The sequence below is a fragment of the Asterias amurensis genome, chromosome 17, assembly GCF_032118995.1.
Source record: "Asterias amurensis chromosome 17, ASM3211899v1".
Taxonomy (NCBI): domain Eukaryota; kingdom Metazoa; phylum Echinodermata; class Asteroidea; order Forcipulatida; family Asteriidae; genus Asterias; species Asterias amurensis.
Genome location: NC_092664.1, coordinates 14,639,223 through 14,663,347, shown reverse-complemented (window position 1 = coordinate 14,663,347; position 24,125 = coordinate 14,639,223). Strand labels below are relative to the sequence as shown.

Genomic DNA, 24,125 nt, shown 5'->3' with positions numbered 1-24,125 from the left:
TCTAGTAGTACAGCTTGGTCTCGGCAAGTGAGCGTGGCCGAAACAGAACAAGCGTTTGGTTTCAGGTCAAGGTTTGCATTGAACTTAAAGGCGATAGTCGTCGGGTGACAAGCCAGCGTGAGCAAATTTACCGCAGACGACCGTCACATGCATTTCATAAACAATTTTGTGCGGTCGGTGCACAGACCGCCCGACCGAGAGTTGCTGATGCTGTAAAGTACCGTTTTGTGAGTTTGCAGACTTCGTGGAGCACGGTTTTAACACACTTGCTCGAGTGGCCACTCAACTGGAATGGTCTGCATTCAAAATGACTCAGTCAATTGTTATTCAAGGTAAACAATTCAAAATTACTTTACTTGTGCATACTTTACGAATGGGAAGGGGTGGGGGCAAAGTCACACATGAATGAGGGGGGGGCGTGGCAAAACTATACATGATTTTTTTTTATTGCGGGGGGTGGGAGGGGAGGCGAGGGGGTTGCGATTTTTCAATTTAATCAAACTATTTTGTGTAATTTTGATCTGGTGGGGGGGGGGGGATTTCATGTAGTTTGATTTGATTGAAGAAGTTTTATGATTATTTACTATTTACTTTTTAGAGTTTTTAGACCCAGAGTGTTGACTGGGGCGCTAGATTCCTTTTTCTAAAAAATTTTACCGATAATGTCAAAATTTCGAAAAGAGGAATCTAGCGCCCAAGTCACTGGGTATACTTTTTACTAGGCATTTATATTAATATTAAGATTGTTATTTTGTGTAAAAAAATTCTTAAAATGAAGGGCAAACATTCCCTATCCGGACACCACCTTTTCACAAATTTTTCCAAAAGGTATTCTCATTTTTAGGTGTCTGAGCTTCTATTGTCTTTCAATAATTCAAATGAAAAAGTGGTGGCAGGCAGAAGTGCGGAAACTTTTATGTTACATTGTGAAATGAAAAACTCTCTGACCCGCATTCACTTAAAAAACTAAAAAGGTCGACACATATTGAAATCTCTAGCCATAAACAACATCTTCACTTAGTCAAGAATAAGATAAACTGAAGTAAAATCATGAAGTGTTTGAAACAAAATTGTACTGATTCTCTAGCACATACGGCTGGCCTATTGCAAACATTGCTGAATGCCTTCACTTTATGAACAACATTTTGTTAACATCAATTTTATTTGTTCTTCTTTTTCCATAGTTGGCCAATGTGGAAATCAGGTAAGACAAATGTGTATTTTGAGACAACACCAATTTCAGGTTGTATGAAGTAAAAGCACTCCGTACTTTCCTGAGTCCTTTGAAAAAAATCACTAGGCATATATTAGTTTACTCGGGCGGGATTAGAACCCACGACCCTTGCAAGTCTAGAGCAATTTCTTACCAACTAGACCACAAAAATTTCCCGGTAGCTCTAGACGTGCAAGGTATGTGGGTTAGAATCCAACCGAGTAATTTTCCTGTGTTTTTGGTTTACAGGACTTGTGGAAGTACCGAGTTTGCATCGCTTACACACACCGTTGTAAGGGTTGATTGCCACTTTCATTATAAATACACCCCTTATCTTCCAATATGGCAAGTTAATAGTGAGCTTTTGTTATTGTGATATCAATGATGTGAAATCTCTCAAACATTCATAGACAAACATCACAAAGCTAGGCCAAAATATTAAAGCTTTGTTTTTTTCCTACTGACTTAGATTGGATGTCGGTTCTGGGATCTAGCGCTGAGAGAACACGCAGCACACAACAAGAATGGCGTTTATGACGACTCATTGAGTAGCTTCTTCCTTAATGTAGATTCAAGGTCAGTTGTCCATGTTTGCTGACCTTTGCACTTTGACCTCACATCACATTATTTTGGAGGCTGTGCACAAAATTGGTAAGGTTGCACAAATAATTGTTCACAGGTTTACAGGTTTTCTCTGTACGTGGTTCTCAAAAATTACAGTTTTCAAGTTGACAAGTTGACAGGATCGTGAGCAACAAATGAGGGGGTAATCATTCATAGAGTTGTAAGAACTAGAGGGCACACTGGTGATCCTTCTTGCACAAACGCGACGGGACCGCAAGGAGACATGCGCGCGCCATTCTGTATGCACATTGAAACACACATTGGAGTTTGTGTTTATTGAACGCTACGCAATGCTGTTGTCAACATACATGTACATGACATAGAATGGCCGCACCAACACAAGCTGTACGATGCCAGTTTTGTCAACTTAAGAAATGGCCGCCTGTGCGCTTGCCAGGCCGTGTGTATAGGCCAGTGCGCCCTCTAGTTCTTTTATATAACTCTACATGGGGTCCCTCGGAATTGCAGTCACTTAAAGGCACCGTACTCCTTGCGGGCTGATTGGTGTATTCCAATATATGCATAAATAACAAATCTGTGAAAATTTTGGCTAAATTTTTTATCAAAATTGCAAGAAAACTTATAATGATTCAAGCTTGAAGCCTTTTAAAACACAAGTGCGAAATAACTTTTCTCATAAACTACCTTACTCACAGTGTTTTATACTCTCAACAGCTCTCCATTGCTTGTCACTAAGTAAGGTTTTTATGCCAACAGTTAGTTTTGGTAATTACCGATTGTTTCCAATGCCTTTAATGTGCATCGTCTTAAAAAGAGGAAGAACATGTACACTATTGCAGTATTGGTAGTGATGGTATTTGTTTTCATTCTTTAGGCATGAACATCCAGTCAGCATTAGGGTTGGTGATGGGAAAAGCAAAGTTCGAACCCTCAAAGCCAGAGTGAGTCATCTGTTTTACATTTATTTGACTGAAATGTATCGAGAGCGAGACTTGAGCCTGTCACCACCGGATTAACGTGTTGGTGTTTCACCAACTGAGCTATCTAGCCCTAGAGTTGGCAGTCTCCCTATTTTGTTGGTATACATCTTTGTCTGGGGCTGCCAGTGGCGCCGATTGCGGCGCATACCGGCGCTATAAAAGTGTACATTATTATTATTATTATTATTATTATTATTATTATTTAACCTATAACTGTCGTATAACCAGGGATCACACCCAAGTTTACAATACACAACCTGGAAAGCACTCCTGACATGTAGAATAGAGATCGTTGGGTGGGCTTGCCAATTGGTATTTCATGACCTTGCACATTTTTCCCAGGGATCCTGGGCTTCCTTTTTGCAATTGGGCAAAACACCCTTTTTTTCAACCAATCATGCCAATCAGGTGCAGTTATGTAAAACAAAGTGCAGCACGCTGCATTTGTGCGGGAACCTCACTTCGGTTCAGCTTCCATCCAAGTCAATACCAAAAGCCAACCCATTGTTAAAGACACTGGACACTATTGGTAATTGTCAAAGAACAGTCTTCTCACTTAGTGTATCTCAACATATGCATAAAATAACAAACCTGTGAAAAATTGAGCTCAAATTGTTCGTCGAAGTTGCGAGATATAAATTAAATAAAAAACACTCTTGTCACACGAAGTTGTGCGCTTTTAAATGCTTGATTTCGAGACCTCAAATTTTAAATCTGAGGTCTCAAAATCAATTCGTGGAAAATAACTTCTTTCTCGAAAACTACATCACTTCAGAGGGAGCCGTTTTTCACGATGTTTTATACTATCAACCTCTCCCAATTACTCGATACCAAGTAAGGTTTTATGCTAACAATTATTTTGAGTAATTACCAATAGTGTCCACTGCCTTTTAACTCTTGAAGTTGTTTGTGACCTCAGAGAACAATTGTCAAATAATAATGATTTTTTATTTTTTATAGGCGGTACTGATTGATATGGAGGAGGGAGTGGTCAATGAGTTACTCAAGGGCTCTGTCGGTGAGTTGTTTGATCACAGACAACTGATAACTGATGTCTCTGGATGCGGCAATAACTGGTAAGAATGTGTCCTCCCATAAATAACAATGACATAACATTTATAAGGCGCACAGTATCTGAAGACTTTTCAAAGGCGCCAGTTTCTAGAAAGTCCATTTGTTGGTTGATTGAACGACAGATTGAAAAGAGAAGTCTTGAGGTTGTGTTTGAATGTGCATTACACACTCTACTAGAATTCTAGCTCTGTTTGCCAAGTCCAAACTGTTACTAAAGATGTACTGTTTAAAGGCAATTGGTAATTGTGACAGTCCAGTCTTCTCACTTGGTGTATCCCATCGTAAGCATAAAATAAGCCTGTGAAAATTTCGGCTCATTCGGTCATCGAAGTTGCGAGAAAATGATGAAAGAAAAAACACCCTTGTTGGACGTATTTGTATGCTTTCACATAGGAATAAAAGAGATGTAGCTAGAAGTCTTTTATTATTTTAGTGAGAAATTACCTCAAAAACTACATTACTTCAGAGGGAGTCGTTCCCCACAATGTTTTATACTACCAACAGCTCTCCAATGCTGGGTACCAAGTCAGTTTTTAATTTAATATTTGTTTTGAGTAATTACCAAACATGTACCTTCCCTTTAATCTATAAGTGAATGCCTGTCTTGATTTGCACTTTAAAAGTCTGGCTTTAGGTGGACTGTCTTATCTTGTCTGAGTGATGTTGGGCCAGCAGTGGTTTTCCACTTGGTTTACCAATACAATTTGGTATGCCACTGCTCTAGACATTCTAGAATTGCAAAGGTCGTGGATTTGAATCCCACCCGAGTAATTACCTGTTTTTTTTTTGTTTTTTTTTACAGAACTCTGGTAAGTACTTAGTATACAGTGCTAAAAGACATCGGTGTATACGGGTAAAAACAAAAAATATTCTTTATCCAAATGCAAAATTTAACCTCCATTAAATATTAATTCCATTGTTGTATTTTTCTTTGCAATACTAGGCACTATTAATAGTAATGCTCTCTTTTGGTATCTTATCCAAATGCAAAATTTAACCTCCATTAAATATTAATTCCATTGTTGTATTTTTCTTTGCAATACTAGGCACTATTAATAGTAATGCTCTCTTTTGGTATCTTACACCCATGTGTATTCGGCACTGTATACTCAGTACTTCCTCCGAGTTCTGTGAAAAACCCCAATATAGCAGCGGGTCAATTAAATTATTATTATTTATTCTTGCTATTTGATTATTATTGCTACACTGTACATGTATTTCATTTTGTATTTAACACCTATATCAGGGTCAAATTTTCATTGAGGAATTAACATTTAAAGCAGTAACTTGCTACTAATAAGAATGTAAATATATCAGACACTGTTTAGATGCAAATTTTTATTTCTTTTGTTTAACTTGTAGGGCAGTTGGCAATAAGGTGTATGGTGTTCGGTACAGAGAACACATCTCAGAATGTGTGAGACGAGCTGCAGAACAGTGTGATTGCTTACAGTGTTTCTTCATCACACACTCTATGGGTGGAGGTAAGTCTACTATCACTCTGTCTGTCAGTCTTCTAATCACACCGTGGCTCATTTCATAGAGCTGCACTTAGTTTATCCCATAATTTGCATAAAGTAACAAATCTGTGAAAATGTTGACTCAATTGGTAATCCAAGTTGCAAGAATGAAAGAAAAAACACCATTGTTGCACAAATTTGTGTGCTTTCAAAAGGCTGCAGGCCTGAAGTCTTTTATTATTTGAGTGAGAAATTACCTCTTTCTAAAAGACTACTTTACTTCAGAGGGAGCCGTTTCTCACAATGTTTTATACCATCAACAGCTTTTCATTTCTCAGGTTTTTATGCCAACAACTATTTTGAGTAACTACCAATAGCGTCCAGCCATTTTACAGTAAGCATATTTTTGTCAACTAGGGTGGGATATTACTGGGGTGGGATTTGAACCCGCAACCTTTGCACTTTCTCTCTATTTAGTCAATGTCTGTCTCTCATTCTCATTTCTGTACATACAGGTACAGGGTCAGGTGTGGGAACATCAATACTCCAACTACTTCAAGATGATTACCCAGATGTATACAGGTAACCTTTGTAGAATATTAATAATAATAATAATAATAATAACAAAGAACACTCAATAGAGTGCCGGTATCCGCCTCAGGAAGGCGCTCATGGCGCTTGAGGAGAGAAAGAAAAATTAGGACTGAGGATTGTGTTAAGCTTGGGCGATATCACGATATTATCGAATATCGCGATGTTAATTTGGACACGATTTCGATATCGGATGGATTTGGTTTTAATCGAAATATCGATATATCGCGATATATCGATATATCGATTATATATCGCGATGTATTTGCTAGCTGATACCCCATAGGTTTGGAGTAAAACCAGAAGAATAGGTCATTAGAACACCTCTCTTATACTAGGACTGTCTCTTCTACAACTTTCACTTGGAGTTTTAAGACTGATGATGTCAAATTTCATTAATCGCGATTATATCGAATATCGCGATATATTGTCGGCGATATATCGTGAATAAAATAAATCGATATCGCCCAAGCTTAGATTGTGTGAGTATGCTTGTTTGAACAGGTGAGATTTTAAGTTTGTCTTGAATGTTGTGATAGATGGAAAAGATTTGACAGTCAGTGGGAGTTGGTTCCACAACCGGGCTGATGCCACAGAAAATGACCTATTGCCCCAAAAGAGTGGAAGTTCTGGGCTGATGAAGCATCATGAGCTCATTATAACGCAGTCCGATGTGTGCTGAGGTGATGGGTGGATGAGGTTGATGAGGTATTCTGGAGCATTGTTGTAAAGGATTTTGAAAATGAATAGAGCAAGTTTGTACTGAATCCTGTGTGATATTGGAACTTAAATCACTCTGAAAACCGTGCATGTTTTTGAACATTGGGACCTGTGAAAGTGCGCAAGTGTAGCTCCTTCACATGTTAAAGCAGTGTACCTGGACCAAAGTGGTCCCAAAATAAAAAATAAGCAAGAAACTTGCAATGTCTTTTAATTTTGAACCCTTTTTCCTAGGAAGAGGTCTAATGCTGGGAAAGCTAGCTATGTACAAAGATTTGTCTTTGTTATCAGGATGGGATGTTGATCAATTATTGGATAAACTCTTTATTTCGACAAGGCTTAACAGCTCTTTATTTGTTGTTCTAGATTGTTGTGATGTAGATTTCAAAAAATATGTATTTGCTGTCAGTCTAAATGTAAGGATTTCTTCCTGCCTATGCTTTTTAATTGTAGATGGCCGAGTTGACTTGGTTTACTTTCTATTTGTTGTAATTTTTTACATGCCCTCACTCTTTTATAAGTTGTATATTTCTCTAAATTTGTAATTTGTTAACGTTATTCTTGTTTAAATAGGCATTACGTTTGCATCAGGGACAAGAGATATTAATTTTGGTTTTTACCCATATACACGGATGTGTGTTAGCACTGTATACAAAAATCACCTGGGCATACGTGGGTGTTATTCTTCTTGTTATGCCTTTGCTTGTATGTGTTATTTTATACACAGGGCCGACAAGCTATCATGACAATACATATTTATAATACTTAACCTTTAAATCATTAGATTTGTCACACCAGTGTACCCTTCCAATGATGATGATGTGATTACGTCACCCTACAACAGTGTCTTAGCCATGCATCAGCTGACAGAATATGCAGACTGTGTCCTCCCAGTGGAAAACCAGGTATTGTAATCAAGGTGAAAGTCTTTATCCACTTACCCTTGGGATTTCTTAAACCCAGAGACTTGGTTCACAAGCTTTGCATATTGTGAATATAAATAATTGTGACCCACTCTGTGAAAATGAGTCACATGTCGCCCAATGCAATATTAAGTTATGGACAGTTTAATGTGGAAGATGTGAAAAAAAAAAAAAAAGTTAACCTTTAGAACACTTACTTTTAGGCAATAAAGCTATGAATACAACAATTTTGTGATCATACTTATGTCTAATTTGTATCCTTTTGCACACAATGGTAGTTTAAAACATCATTTTACTTGTAATTCGTTTTTCACAAAAAATGGTGTAGTGGCTAATTTCAAACGGGAGTAACTCAGCAACGCGATACACTCCAAAGCTTAAACACATACCAAATTACTGCTGCTGATGTGTTCTTTCCATCCATGCATATAACTCAATTCTTGAAATTGCCTACATGTGACTCATTTTCACAGAGCGGGTCACAATTGTTACATACATGTACATGGCCAGACTGGGTGTGTATGGAATTTATTATTAAATCCTTGTGTGTTGATTCTTGAACTTTTTAAACTTTTTGATATATTTTGCTTTTTAAACTTGTGCGAGCAATGTTATTTCCTCTTTTTGGAGAGGAATAATTTGTCTTATGTATTATCAATGACACAATACCATTTTCTGCCTGCCATACTGCATGTTCATGGCATGCTGGAATCTCGGAACTCTGTTACTAGATTTCTGTTTTTTTTTTAATGTGCACTCACGAGCCTGAATGTGTTCACCTTGCTATCTGATAATGACTTATTTGAATTAATTTGAATTGATTAGAACTGGTTATTTAGTGGTTGAGAGCAGTTACAGCTGAATCTTACTGTACTCGCAACAGTTTCTATCTTGATGTTATTTGTTTATTGAATGACTATTTGTGATTTACTGGGGGACTGCTACTTTTTGTTGTTGTTTTCTTTTGTGTTAATGTTTAATTTTTAATTGTGTAGCCTACACCCGGTTCTTATTTTTTAAATGGATTTTAACTTTATTTATAGTAGACGCGCGAAACCAAAGTGCATTTCACTGGATGTGTGTGTATATTATAAAACCATTAGGGGAGATGGCCTTGGCTTTTTATCCAAACCATTATTGTATAGTCCGTTTTATTCATTGACCATCCTTTTGAACTCACTACTTTGCTTTTAATCATTTTAAGTACCTTTTCGTTACAATCTTTCTAGGCTTTATCGGAAATCTGTGAGAAGATCAACCAGGCTCTCCCGACTGACAATTTTGGCAAGAGGGTTTACGGAGCTACGGGGAAGGCTAAGGCTGGTACTGCCATCTCTTCGTCTGACGCTGGGTCTGGTAAAAAAGGATCAGAGAAACCATTTGATCAGATGAATAATATCGTAGCTAATCTACTGCTGAACCTCACATCGTAAGTCTCTGTACAGTTTTTTATTCAGGGCTGGTGTAGTTAATAACTATTTATTGCTAAGTAAAGTACTGTGTTACTAAGTGTGTACAGACAGACTTTTCGTATTTTTTCACATTTTTTTCTTTTTATTTCCTCTAGAATTGCAAGGGTTGTGGGTTCAAATCCCACCCGAGTAACATGCCTTTGATATTTTTTCACAGGACTCGGGAAAGTACTGAGTAAACAGTGCTAACACACATCGGTGTATATGGGTAAAAAAAAATAATATTTTTTCACAGGACTCGGGAAAGTACTGAGTAAACAGTGCTAACACACATCGGTGTATATGGGTAAAAAAAAACAAATAATAATAATATTTTTATTTCCTGTTTTTTGGGGGGTGGTATTTTCTGCTTTTGTACAGCGCTTTGATCCTTGTTAAAAGCATTTAAGAAATACCTTTTATTTTGTATTGTTATAATCTAAGACGAATTGATGGCGCCGTTGCACGTTCACAATGGATATTGTTTTTGCATCACCCTTCTGCGTGCAACTGCCGTCAAGTAATACATTTAGCCATCGATCAAAGATCTGCTTGGGTTGGAACGTCAGGCTGTTCACTTTTTTTTTAAGAGATGTTAAATTTGCATCGTGGATAAAGAATATTAATTTTTGTTTTTTTACCCATATACACCGATGTGTGTAGCACTGTATACTCAGTACTTTCCCGAGTCCTGTGAAAAAAATCACAGGCATTTTACTCGGGTGGGATTCGAACCCACGACCTAGCAGTGTCATACCAACTAGACATTTTTTTGCATTGATACCATAGGTCCTTTTGGTTGGTAAGCATGTACAACTGGAATCCAACTTGTTGTTTTTTGTGAATTGTACATAATCTTTTTAACAATTTTCTGGAAACACTTCCCTTTTTTGTTTTTTTATTATGTTTTTCTTGTACCTATATCTTCTAAACTCAATTCAGCCCTCGGGCTGTGATGTTTGAATTTTTAATAAACCAATAACAATAATAACAACAGCTAGTTCTATTTTCTCATATGTGGTCTTTTTTCATTTTCCAGGTCGTCGCGGTTTGAGGGAAGCCTGAATGTAGATCTGAATGAGATCAGTACTAACCTAGTACCGTTTCCTAAGATACACTACCTAGTGGCCAGTCAGACACCGTTGTATTCTCTACTGGATCTCAAACTTCCTCCAAGAAGGTAAACACATTTACTCAAGCTTTTTAGCCTTTGTTTACATACATGTAATCAATAACTTTTGTTTCTCCACATTTATAGACACTGGACACTATTGGAAACTGTCAAAGATTAGCCTTCACAGTTGGTGTATCTAAACATATGCATAAAATAACAAACCTGTGCAAATTTGAGCTTAATTGGTCATCGAAGTTGCGAGATAATAATGAAAGAAAAAAACACCCTTTTCACACAAAGTCATGTGCTTTCAGATGCTTGATTTCGAGACCTCAAATTCTAAACTTGAGGTCTCAAAATCAAATTCGTGGAAAATAACTTCTTTCTCGAAAACTACGTTACTTCAGAGGGAGCCATACTCAAGGTTTTATGCTAATAATTAATTTGAGTAATATGCAATAATGTCCACTGCCTTTAAATTCCTTATCATCTCATTTGTCATGTTAAGGTATTTTACATCTATGTTTTAACCTATCTTGAAAGCCCTTGTATGTGTGTATGTTTGTAATATAGTTTATTGCTGTTTATATACGTACATGTACATGTATTTATATTGGATATTTTTATATTTCAAGATATTCTTGTGCTCTTAGGACCAGCTAGAGAGGAGAGCCTCTAGACAAGAAATGTGTTTCTTTTTTAAAAGGCTATCTTTCGGACTCCAGCTGTTTCTTAATGTTTCCTCTATATTTTTAATTGCTCATTGCTGTATCTTTTGATGTTTTTACCTTGTTTATGTGCATTATTGTTCTTTTTGCTACCTGAGAAATATAATAATAATAAAACACACATCAATGATTTTGTTATTATTATTGTTATTTCTCTCATTCAATACTTATCTATTTACTTTTGTCATTTTAGTTTGTATTTTAATTCTTTGTATTTTGTCGTCAGCATCTTTTAATATCATTGTTTGTCTTGTCTGTCTTGTCTGTTCTTGTATGGTTATTTGCTGTTTGTTTGTTTGTCTGTATAAAGGCTGTTTTCTACAAGCTTTGGCTGACTTTAACAGCCTCATGCTCTCGCTCCCCTCTTGTAGGCCTACATAGTTAATCCCTATTCATTTATTTAATATGCTTTAAAGATGCTATGTCAGATTTTTGGCCGATTTGACCCAACAATTTTGATTTAAAATTCAATAGGTATTTTGATGGGGGTCGAGAAAGTTACAAGCTTTCATTTGAGCCATTGCTCGAAAAAGTCTGCCAATTATTAGCATCAGTGAAATAAAGTGCTCAAAATTAGTTTTTGTCGGGATCCCGACAATATATGATGTGACCAATTCTTATGTGTTTTGTAAGAACAATTTTACATTGTTGTCATGGTTCCTGACCATTAACAGTAAAAGTTAAACTTTTTTTCGTTAGAGCAGGTGATACTCTTTGAAATACCATTCACTAACTCAAAAGAAAATTTTTTTTACTGTTTGGGGTCAAAAATCTGACATAGCATCTTTAACAATATATTAGTTTTGTGTACTGAAATATATACTTTTGCACTTAATAAATATGCACTTTTGGTTTTGCTACCTTTCTATATGTAGGCCTACTGATAAATTCGCATTTTGGAAAATTTTCCAAGAATAAAAATTATGGAATAATTGTCATTTTGAATTGAATTGAATTTGTTATTTTTGTGGTAGGTTAGACCAGATGTTTACAGATGCTTTTTCAAGGGAGTACCAGCTTTTAAAGGCAGACCCTAAGAACTCGATGTACTTGGCGTGTGCGTTGATGTGTCGAGGCAATGTTGAAATCTCGGACATCAGGAGAAACATCGACAGGTCAGCAAGTTACAAAAAGATTTTTAGAATTGGGCACATTTGTTCATTCAAAATGGGTGCAAGTCAGTAGTTACTTATTCACACTGACCACAGCGGCCAATACTTATTCATGTATGGCCCCAGTTCATGGCCCTGCATACAGCTCAGTTTTGTGATTACAGCCCATTAGAGAGGGATGCAGCTGTTCAGCGGATCAGCCTATTTCCTTTTTATTTCCTTCTTTTTAAAACAGTGCCATAGAAAACTTAAAAAAAAGTTGTGTCCAATTTATGCACCTCATTGCCTTCCACTCTGAGTACTAATTGAATCTACTTTTTTCCTCTTTTCTTATGACATATGAGGTATTATTTTGCTTATAGTCACTGTACGGGTTGAATTGAATGTATTTTTTTCTTCAGATTTGAGGCAGGCAAATCTACATGTTTGTGCAATGTGTATTGTCATTATCTCAATTGTCTTGCTCTTTTACATTTGTACTGTTTTTTTTCCAATTTATAATTATGGATTGTTTGTTGTTTAGATTTGAATGTTTTTACCTTGTAAATTACTATGGCATTTCACCTTGTGGTAACAATCTGATAATGCCAATTAAATATACGGATAACACTAAAACCATCAACATCATTATTAGTTTTATCATTATTTCTGAATTACTTTAGTTTACTGTTTTGGAGCTTTTTATCAATGTTTTTAACATGTAAATTTTCCATTTTTATTTTTAAATTATTATTGAGTTATTGAGTATAGGTTCAGACCTTTTGTTTGCAATTACTTTGTCTTTATAGATTTTTTTTTAACTAACCTCTATATTTTGTAATAAGTGCTTTCGGGTAAAGATTTTTTGTTCGGTTTTGATATCTCATAGGTTACGACCCTCGCTGAAGTTTATCCATTGGAACACGGACGGCTGGAAGACTGGTTTGTGTTCAGTTCCTCCCGTTGGGCAGCCGTATTCTCTCTTAGCTTTGGGCAATAACACATGTGTGCGACATACATTCAGCGATCTCAGAGATAGGTTTAGTCGACTCTACAAAAGAAAGGTATAACATTTTATCACATGTGTGTGTCCACAATCTGATTTCACGAAACGCTACATGTAGAACTAATCTTAACTCTAGAGGATGAGCAACCCGTTCTAACTTAGGATGAGTTCAATACGTCCTATGTATTTGGATACGGAACTGAACCTGGCCAAAGTCCTAAGATTAATTCTAAGTTAGGGAGAGTTTGGTGAAATCGCCGGCAGGGCCTATAATAGAATTGCTTACATTGCTTTCTTCGTACTTTAGTTTTTGTTTTATGTTATTGTACGATATTGCCTTTGCTTGTAAATGTTTGTTTTTTATTGAATTACATCTTTGTATTAACATTATTGCATTTTTGTATTAATTTCTAGTGAACACTATTGGTAATTACTCAAAATAATTATTAGCATAAAATCTTACCTTCTAATGAGTAATGGGGAGAGGTTTATAGTATCTAACATTCTGAGACACGGCTCCCTTCGAAGTGACACAGTTTTCAAGAAAGAAGTAATTTTCCACGGATTTGATTTCAAAAACTTCAGATTTTGAATTTGAGGTCTCCAAATCAATTATCTGAAAGCACACAACATCGTGAGACAAGGGTGTTTTTTTCATTTATTATTAACTCCTAACTTATTCTACGCATATGTTGAGATACACCAGTCCAAGTGAGAAGACTTGTCTTTGACAATTACCAATAGTGTTCAGTCTTTAACATTATTGCTTTTTTCAACCTCTGCTTCACCTTGTAAATACATAGTATGATTAATGATTTTAAAGTGATTTCGGTGATGTATATTGTAAGTTTTATTGATAATTTATAACAAATCCAACCATAATTTATGTGGTTGCTTATAAAATGAACCTTTCCTATTTGCTTGTAATAATAACAACACACCATGCATTTATATAGCGCTAAATACCGGGTGTCTAAGCAATGAAACAAAAAGTAAATATTCACTACCTTCTGTATTGATTAGCTTAATGGACTAGAAATAAAGTGAATTGAACTGAATTGTCTCTTTTTTTCTCATCAGGCACATCTGCATCACTACACCAATGTAGACGGGATGGAAATGTCACTCTTCTCAGAAAGCTTGGAATCTCTGTCGTCCCTCATAAATGAATATGAACAACTTGAGAAAACCGTGCCAGAAAGTATTCCAAGATTGCAGATCGCACGTTGAGAAGATTACGCATTATAGGATGGTAGACAGGATGGTAACTGGGAGGGGAGGACCATACCTCCTTTGGAAACCTAATTCTGTTATCCCTCTTAAATGAATATCAACAACTTGAGAAAACGTGCCGGAAAGTATTCCAAGATTACAGATCGCACGATGAGGCGATTATGCTCGACCATTTGGAACCAGCCTCATGAGCATGGTTACTTCTGTTGTTCCGACAACCTGTTCCATGTGTAAAGCACAGAGGGGAACCAGTGACACTATAGTGAAAATGCAGAGGACAATGAAAATTTCCAAACGAGTCGTTCGAGTGAGTGAGTCACTGCGCATGTTCGTTGTTGCCGGTCAGTAGTTTACTAAATGGGCGCACTCGAACTTGCTCATGATAACTTGGAGGGGAATTCGACACTCTTCATGCTCTTGGCAGTTCCAAAGGTGCATCAAGCTGCTGGGGATTGTGCATAAAGGTTTTGCACATGCCCCACGCCTTTGGAACTGTCTCTCTCATCAAATTCGTCCAACTGAGTTACTTTAAGTTTTCAAGAAACATCGCAAGACTCTCATGTTCAATGGTTGCTTGCTATTGACCAACTGTCTTCCTATTTTAAGTGCCTTTATTTATTCACTTTTAATATTGTACTGTTTCTTGTAGAGCGCTGTGATACCCTGGGTAAGAGCGCTCTATAACATGCCTATTATTACTCCCTTCAGAAACCTTTTCCCCCGCTACTTCCCTCACCCACCCCCAAATGAAATTGTCTGGCTCTGCCACTGATGGTAGGTGCATACTTGTACATTTAGGCCGTTCCATCATCATCTCTCTCGTCAACAAAGTTTGATTCTGAGGGGTACATTTTGCAGACTGATACTTTTAACTAGTTTCTTCTTGTCCTTTCTTTTATAAGGTTGGAAATCGGATGAAAATGTCGGCTGCCACCAAAGTCTCTCTTTATTTTTATTTTCATAAAGGCAGTGGACACTATTGGTAATTACTCAAAATAATTATTAATATTGGCATTAAACCTTTCTTGCGAGTAATGGGGAGAGGTTGTTGCTATAAAAGATTGAGAAACGGCTCCCTCTGAAGTGCCATAGTTTTCGAGTAATTTTCCACGAATTTGATTTAGAGACCTCAGATTTAGAACTTGAGGCTTCGAAATCAACCATCTAAACGCACACAACTTCGTGTGACAAGGGTGTTTTTTCTTTCATTATTATCTCGCAAGTTCGATGACCGATTGAGCTCAAATTTTCACAGGTTTATTTTATGCATATGTTGAGATACACCAACTGTGAAGGCTAGTCTTTGACAATTACCAAGTGTCCACTGCCTTTAAATCAATTGTACTGCGATCAATCAAAATGAGTTGTTTGTCAAACCAGGTAATTTGAATGGTTTTAGACATTTGAAAAGCTCATACTCTTTGCACTAATGCTGTTAAAACCCGATGTCGATACCACTATTGGTTCATATGTATAGACACCAAAAGATGCGAGAGAACTAAACTGAGAAAAAGGGTTTAAAGTCCAGGTGTTTATCGAAAATGTATTTACATAATTTGTTTTCAATGTTAATTTCAATCTCTTTTTGATGTTATTTATAAAGAAGTTGCCGATATAAAGTTTCCCATACTGTTATTTCCAACTAACAACTCAAAAGCTTGATCGCATCACAAATACCTCATCACCTACCAAATGATTCCAGTCAAAGGTTACCACCAACTTGTACCTACTCCATAAAAATAAAAATAAACTATTTTGTATTTGTATTATTAGTCGATACAAAGTGTACAGTACTCACAAAATAAAACATTCAGAAACAAATCGCTTGGTTAATGTAATCCCATGATGTTTATTTCTGTACAGAAAAGAAGCTGGTATTTAAACATTTTGTAATGGTTACGATGGTGTAATACTTCAATAACAAATGGTTATATTTGTATTAAATTTAACAACAGTGAAGCTTTCTTGACGACATATGGTTGTCATCCTCAGCCAATCTGCCCGGTGTTATCGATAACACTCAATTAAAAGGCATTCTTCTGATTGATGGCCCAGTTCCCCCTCGGTATGGAACCCAGACTCTATGTTGATTCTGTTGGCATGCTGCGGATGATGTCACTGTCACCTGAAGTTAAGGAAACAACAATTGAATGTAAATTAATACTGTACATCAAAGTATGTCCATCCCAAATCAAAGATGGAAAACTAGCTACTCTCTTGAATAGATTGTTGCGTTCGTATCATACAAATACCTTTTTAGACAAAGGGCTAAAACCTCCATGGCTAGGATTTGACTAATGTCGATAAGTGATGGTTTATGGCTTGTTTATGAGCCTATCACTAGAGACAAGTAATGGAAACTCACGCATGTATACATTGTGAACAACTATCGTTAAAAAAAAGCAGATGAAAATTCCTTTTCACTCGAAGGTTGTGTTTGAGCTTGTGACATCAATATGCAACAAGCGAGTCTAAAGAGAGAGGTCCTGCCCCTCCCAAGACCACATACCTCCCCCAAACCACACCCACAGAGATAGAAACCAAACTGACCTGGATCTGTGATGCAGAGGGTGCACACCCTGAAGTATTTACCACAGGCCGTTCCGAGCTCAATGTTGTTACCAGTGTAGTGATGGACACCAGTCTTGGCCAGCATAGCGTAGTATTCAATCTCGCTTTTTCTGTTGTAATATAAAAGAAACATTGTTATGATTTTCGAACATCTCCATTCTCTTTTCCCCAATATTACACAGAATGTGAACATGAGTTGCCCTGGTAAGGTTCTTGTGCTTACAGAAGCAGGGAATTCTGCACTTGAATTTCACAGGCAGGGTTAGTGGTCGGCTATAAATATTTTTTCAAGTCAAGGGCAAGCGGATCAATAGGGGCCATCATTGCTGCAGTGCAACCTTCTGGCAAAAAGCCATGTTGTTAAACTGTTCATGTTATGGGGGGCCATGTAATAAGTTGAATGGCCTTTTGTTTGAATGTGTTCTTTCTCAGTGACATTTGTTGTCGATGCTCCATCTTGTGCTGCATGTCTCAGATCAATGCACAGACAGTGGACAATATTATGATTTATTCTAGAGGAAATCAGTGCTGGGCAGCACAGAGTATTTTGCCAAGAGTGCTGGGCAACAGCCAGAGTCCAGGGCAGGCCCGCCCAACACTGTTGTTCACACACAGGCTACTAAGAATGTTTGCGTGTGCATGGGTACTTTACTTACCATTCTTCACTACACAGCTAGTGCTGAAATTTAGCACTTGCTCTGAATGCGGAGCATGGTGATGACGAGCGCGGAATTTGGATGAAAATGGGCCAGGGTGTAAGTAAGCACTGCAATATGTTACAGGGCAATCTCTGGTAGCGACAGAAATTTTGTATTTGTGTCTCCTACATGTACTAACCTGAGAGGGGGTGTGTTGTTGGCCAGGATAACCAGTTTGCCTTTGCCTTGTCTCAGGGCTTTGAGCGTCTGTTTGTAACCGAGATGGTATTTGCCACTCTTCATAACAAGCTGGAGGCGAGTGTTGATGCTCTCCATCTGCTTCTTCTGCTCAGGCAAACAAATCAAAATGAATCGGAAGAGTTAAAAAATTTCAGAAAATTAGAATTAGAGTTCGTATGTGTATCCTTACTCATTGCGATTCCCCCCCCCCCCCCCCCACCCCGGACTGACGAAAAGCACTGACTGTGTTAAGGAAAAGAGGGCTTATCATTCTTGTGGATCTTGTCACTCAGCTCAGCCCTCAATCCTCATATATGACAGTGACAATCAACACCAACAACAGCAAACGACTTTAAAAATGTTACAATATTAGTTGTTATTTCTTAATAAACAACAAAACTGATTCAGTTTAGTTCTAAAAAAAATTGAGGCGAAAACAAAAATTGTAAAAAAAATTTTTAATTTATTTTATTTTCAATTCAAATTAAATTTTCTAAAAATTAACACTGACAAAAACGTTGCAGCTCAAATCAAACTTTAATACAACCAGCTGTCTCAAAATTATCTTAAATTTGGTTCAAAACAAAATAACAAAAATGTCTGGTGCCCAGGCAGCGCAAGATGCATGGGCTTTCAATTTATGATTCATGATACAGCACACACACACACGGCGCCAATGCATGCGGCATGTGCATTGCTCATACACAGACGGCACGTTGAAAGTCACATTACGTTTACGTGTAAACTCAAAAGTTCTTTACCTGTTTTTTTGACGCAACCATTTTGCTTTTGTGGTTTTCTCAGCTACCTGAAACTAAATATACAGAAAAAAGGACAATTTAAAATATGGATGTACTTAATCAGATGTTAAGAATGTGTAATTTAACCTTTCAAATAAGCGATTTTAATACCGGAATTTTTACTCACCGACTGAGGATTACAACCACGTTAGGAAAGAGGCTGAGTTACCCAGAATTCAATGCGGTTCTCCGGTAAAATTGCTTGTAATTTTTTTATATATCACGGTTTTTATCTGTATTAAAAGACACATGTACATTTCTTTAATAAGAATAAACCTAAAAATAATGATTGTTTTAGACGAATTCAACTTTTGTTTATTTGTTACTTTACTTTTATTTTATTATAAAAATAACCGAATAATGTGATTATTGTGCAAAGGCTTTAGTTTTGCCCACTGGAAAAATAACAGCATAGCTCTGATAGATTGAACTGCGATTGCGCAGATTCCTTAATTTAAGAGGTCACACAGAAATGAAATTGGGGTCAAATACCATCGCGACGAAAACGCTTGGCTCGTCTGCTAGAAATTAGCTCAGCATAGTTCGTTTTTTAAAATGCCTTTTCCATGTTAGAATTGTGGTTTTTGTGATCTGAGCTTCGAGAGCAGTCTGTGCTGTGTAGGGAGATAATCATGTTTATTTATTTGAGCAAGAAGGTACGTTCCAAAAGAGAAATTTAAAGGACAAATATCAAATGGTGCACTGCTGTCTCAGTGTCTGTGCTGATTATTTATTTTATTTTGTCGTTGGTTTGTGCATGGTTTACATCATGGTTTAGCATTTCATTTTGTGAGCAGGTAAGGCGTTTGTTGGAATGAAGTTAGTTGTTAATTCAATGATTGAATGATTTCAGTGATTGTCAAAAGTCGACCTTCTCAAAGTCAAAGTCGTCCCAAAAAAACTTATTATTTTCCACTTAATTTTGTCATTTTTTGAGTTGACATTAGTTTATTAAAGCCATTGGACCCTTTCGGTAAACATAATTGTCCAAGGCCCACACTTCTAGTATCACAACTTATATATAAAATAACAATCCTGTGGAAATTTAGGCTCAATCGGACATCGGAGTCGGGAGAAAATAACGGGAAGACCCACTCCTGTTTTCGCGCGTTTCGCCGTGTCATGACATGTGTTTATAACAAATCCGTAATTCTCGCTAACGAGAGTTTATATTGTTTTACCGTTTTCTCAAAAAGTAAAGCATTTCATGGACTGATATTTCAAGAGAAGTCTTTCACCATTACTTTCTGTAAACCCTGTAAATTATTTGTAAATCTGTGAACTTTTTTTTTTTTCTGTATCGAAAGGGTCCAATGGCTTTAATTAAATTAAATTAAAATTAAATTGTGATTTGTGTGGTGGTGTTTGCTAACTTTTTAATTAATAAAACATATTTTTTACTTTTTTTATAATTTAAATGAAATCTAATTTTCTGATTCTAAATTTACTTGTTTGAAATTGATTTTTTTTTTTTTTTTCGCAATTTGTTTTTAATGTTGCTCTATTTACTATATAGTCAATTTTATTTTGTAAACAATTAACAACTTTCCGTAACAATTAACATAAACAATAATGTCAATATAAGATACAAACTCGCCCCCTATCTCCCAATGCCCAACAAGGCAAGCATTAGGCCCCCTAACAATAACATGATTAACTACATAACCCTGGGGCCTAACCCTAACCCCTCAGCCTCACCAAGCATGCCACGTATGCAAGAAAAGCCCCCCCCCCCCCCTCCCCCGATGGATTTTCCCCAGGGCTTCTTAATACACTGATACTTCTTTCCCCCCTACTGAGATGACTGAGTGTAGTTGCGATAACATAACAAAACCCTCCATCCTTCAGGAGGAGGTTTCTGTTAGTGTTAGTGTTATCGCAACAAGACTGAGCGGTGTTTAAAAACTTTTCCTGCATGAGTTGTCTCTAAACCACCCGCATCAGTCTGTGACTGTCGCGGGAGGATGGAGCCTGAAGGGTTTCGATAATTGCAACAAACTAGTTTAAGAATTTAGATTTACAGTAGAAAGTGAGAAAAGTTAATGAATCCTCAGCATCATTGTCACATCAGTGACAATTAGCAGCAAACGACTCGTAGTAAATTTAGATATCTTCTCATTAATATAAATATCTTATCTAATTATTAAAAACTTACTAATAAAAATTAAATTGTAGTAAATAATTAAAACTGGGTCTAGTGGATGCCCACAATGTGGACCATGACCATGTGGATCTGGATCAATACTGCGATTAATCTCCCAGTGTAGGGATGTGTATAGGTTGCAGGTGTGTGGTGCTGGGGACTGTAATTGTTATAATGCGCTCTACTTTTGATATTTAGTAGGTTTAAGTTGAGTAGACTTTTTTTCAATGTACATGTATCAGGTGAGGGAGCTTCTTCATCAAAGGAGGGGTGCTGTCTAACAATAACAATAACATTCATCAGAACTAAGTACGCATAACATTGCCAACAAATGTTCTGAATGACTTGCCATAAGCTTGGTGTCGGTATATGAACATGTAACGATTCTAATTTTCTTTTGTACCGATTGCTTTATTTTCTAGATTGCTATTCCCAACAACACCAAGTTACGATGCGTATCATGGAACCGAGAACAGGGCTACATTGCATGTGGAGGAGAGAATGGTCTCCTGAAAGTACTCAAGCTGGAAATACAGACAAGTATGCCTGGAATTATATTAATTTATTGACAATTTTGTTAGTAATAATGATAGGAACTTAAGCCCTATTTTAATTTTGTTTTTATGTAATTTCATCCCAAACAATTCTTCTTCTTCTTTAGTCCATTAGGGCGTCAGTCGTCCTGTGGTGATCCGAGAAGTGAATTCCTTCCACGCGTCCCTGTCCAGTGCGGTCTTCCTCAGGCCATACAGACTCCCCCCATAAAGTGCACGAATACAATAAGGCTAACTAAAAGCCACTCTTGGTATGGGGCTACAAGAAGATAAAATCATTAAATTAATGTATTGAGAACAAAGCAACTGCAATACATTTGTCTGTGATTTTTCAACCAGGCCTTGTATTCTCCTGGAAGCCGAACAACTAGTGTAAAATACTAAGCACTACAATAATACAATTTGAAACAAAATGTATGTGATAAATGTCTTTGTTTTTATCCTTGTGTAGGTAAAGATGCCAAAATACGAGGTTTGGCAGCACCCAGCAATCTCTCAATGAATCAAACATTGGAAGGCCATGGAGGTATGAAATCAACCATTAAACCAGTGTTTTAAATAACTGAAAAAATAATTTATCAACCAATCCCCAAGAACAACTAACCAACTAACCAATTAATACAAAATATAACAAAAGTTACGTGTGCAATCAATCAAGCCAGAAAGCATTTTTTCAAGCTATCTTTTTTAAATTCAATATTGTAAGACCAAGAAGGTACGTCATGCAGCTAAAGGATTTGGGTACTAGATTTGAAGACCAGTCTTATCATTTTGTGTACGTATCTCAACATATGCTCAACAAAACTGTGAAATTTGAACTCAATTGGTCATCAAAGTTGCGAGAGAATAATAGAAGAAAAAACACCCTTGTCGCACAAGTTGTGTGCTTTCTGATGCTTGAATTGGGGACCTCAGCTGAGGTCTCGAATTCAAATCAAATATTTTAATGAGAAATCACTCCTTTCCCAAAAACTATGTTACTTCAGAGGGAGCTGTTTCTCGCAATGTTTTATACTATCAACAGTTCCCCATACTCATTACCATGTAAGTTTTTATGCTTACAATTAATTTGAGTAATTACCAATAGTGTCCACTGCCTTTAAGGTAGTCAATCCCAAAAGGCCTGATACTTTGTTCCTGTAGGGGCAAGGCATTTATTCCTTAGTAAAGGGCTCTTCTATGCAAAACTTGTAAACCCCAACTGGAACAGTTCAAATAGCACTAAGGTAGCTACTGGTGGCAGGGAGACAATCACCTCCATACCTCTGTGAAAAATTATGCCTGATTGCACATTTAAAACTAGACGGAAAGCTGGGGATAGCTCATTCTCCATAGCTGCCCCTCGCCTATGGAATGAGAGAGGCGATCTCGTTGCCTGTATTCAAAAGACTCCTCAAGACATTTCTTTTTCCCCGCCCATCCTAGTTTGTTTGTTTTTTCTTTTCTTTTGTTGTCATAGTCTCATGTAAAGCGCTCTGTTCTCCGTAGAGCGCTATATAAATGTTTCATATTATTAATATATTATTATTATTATTATTTATTAACAAATTAAGTGCATCACAAGCGAATCTATACAACCTTTTTTCTACTTGTTGTCTGGGGCATGATTCCAAGGCTTGTGCGTAAAGCTCTCGCCTCTCTCCAAGGTGACCCTGGTTTCAATACCCGGCCAGGTCCATATGTGAGTTGTGCCACAACTGCTGTGCCACGAGGGTTTTCCAGACCATCTGGTTTTCCTCCCTTGTAGCCGTGTCCTTCGCAAATCTGCTCTTAGCTGCGAGTAAGGATGATTAGCCTCCCAAATTATTATTATATAATTATTATTATTAATTACAGCTGCCGTCCAGGTGGTTACATGGAATGCTCATCACCAGAAACTGACAACGAGTGACCAGTTCGGCCTCATCATTGTCTGGATGCTCTACAAAGGTCAGATTTTAAAACATTGTTAAATTATTCTTTTTTTTATGTTTATGAGAGATTGCCTAACATCACAAGGCCACGGACAGCCATCAGGGGCATGGTGCCACCTACTCCTGGGGCTGAAACAGGGTTCACAGTCTGTAAGGATTAACAAGGATGTACAGATGTAGGCATGGGTATCGTCCACTAGGAGCCTGGCTGGTAGAGCAAAATACACTACCTTCCCAACTTAAAATGCTTAAAATTTTATCTGAAATTTAATAACTAAAGTCTGCGTGGTATACATTTAAGAAACTTGTATTGAAACCTTGCAAAGGGGATGACATGGCAATTGCTGTTGGTGCCGTAGGTCAATTTAAACCTGTTGTGTGCATAGCGTGTGGGGTAAATTTTGTGGCATCTCAGAGTATAAACTTGTAGGTGTTGTAGGTGGGCTAAGCAATTAACTTGCAAAGCAATATTATTACAAAGCATAGATTTTTTTGCTTAAGCAGAATTTTGTGCTTAAGCAGCCCTATGAAATTGGGCCCTGAACACGCCTCCAAACAATGCGCGCTATTTTGGGTGTCAGTTCTCTTTTGTGCATGTTTGTACACGACTTTGACACCCAAAGTGACACCCAGGATAGTCACATGTGAGTACACTGCGCGTGTTGCAGGGGGTCTATAGGTTTTACTTTTTCAAACAATTGTTGCTGTACCAAAGTTTCTTTACTTGAAAAACTAACTGTGTGTATAATATTGATTGTTGTTCTTTCTTTAGGTTCTTGGTTTGAAGAGATGATCAATAACAGGAATAAGTCAGTAGTAAGGAGTATGGCATGGACCCCTGATGGCCAGAAGATCTGCATTGTGTATGAAGACGGTGAGTATTTTAACACAGACACAGTTTCTCCTGAAGATAAGCAGAGTATACTGTTCAAAACGTTGAGACCACACCAGCTCTTTTCAGAGCCAACATGCCCACAAAAGAGAGATTTACCCATGGTTGTATCTATAAGTTTACTATTTATTTATAGCCTCTTCCTACAGATACAAAACACAAACTTAAATCATAGACCCGTTATTTATCCCGTTGTCTTCAGAAT

At 37.1% G+C, this 24,125-nt stretch overlaps 3 protein-coding genes across 4 annotated transcripts in view; 2 read left to right on the top strand and 1 right to left on the bottom strand.

Annotated features, from left to right (window-relative positions):
- Positions 1-176: 176 nt before the first annotated feature.
- On the top strand, positions 177-15,877 carry LOC139949585 (tubulin epsilon chain-like). The gene is made up of 13 exons (XM_071947989.1): positions 177-332; positions 1,185-1,204; positions 1,683-1,789; positions 2,673-2,739; positions 3,739-3,854; positions 5,215-5,336; positions 5,828-5,894; positions 7,408-7,528; positions 8,776-8,975; positions 10,037-10,177; positions 11,814-11,954; positions 12,820-12,994; positions 14,017-15,877. The coding sequence occupies exons 1-13, from the start codon at positions 308-310 to the stop codon at positions 14,164-14,166; spliced, it is 1,452 nt and encodes a 483-aa protein (XP_071804090.1). The 5' UTR covers positions 177-307; the 3' UTR covers positions 14,167-15,877.
- Positions 15,878-15,998: 121 nt separating this feature from the next.
- On the bottom strand, positions 15,999-18,628 carry LOC139949587 (large ribosomal subunit protein eL30-like). Its single transcript, XM_071947992.1, has 5 exons — positions 18,546-18,628; positions 18,380-18,432; positions 17,578-17,723; positions 16,720-16,850; positions 15,999-16,294 (listed from the first exon to the last, which is right to left on the bottom strand). The coding sequence occupies exons 2-5, from the start codon at positions 18,398-18,400 to the stop codon at positions 16,251-16,253; spliced, it is 342 nt and encodes a 113-aa protein (XP_071804093.1). The 5' UTR covers positions 18,401-18,432; positions 18,546-18,628; the 3' UTR covers positions 15,999-16,250.
- A 286-nt stretch (positions 18,629-18,914) lies between these two features.
- The window catches only part of LOC139949582 (WD repeat-containing protein 35-like), a 29,111-nt gene continuing 23,900 nt past the window's right edge, over positions 18,915-24,125 (top strand). For both annotated transcript variants that reach the window (XM_071947987.1, XM_071947986.1), the window contains exons 1-5: positions 18,915-19,074; positions 20,984-21,101; positions 21,567-21,641; positions 22,952-23,044; positions 23,801-23,902. In XM_071947987.1, coding sequence (XP_071804088.1) covers positions 19,051-19,074; positions 20,984-21,101; positions 21,567-21,641; positions 22,952-23,044; positions 23,801-23,902 — 412 coding nt within the window. In that variant the 5' untranslated portion in view covers positions 18,915-19,050. The remainder of the gene's footprint in view (positions 19,075-20,983; positions 21,102-21,566; positions 21,642-22,951; positions 23,045-23,800; positions 23,903-24,125) is intronic.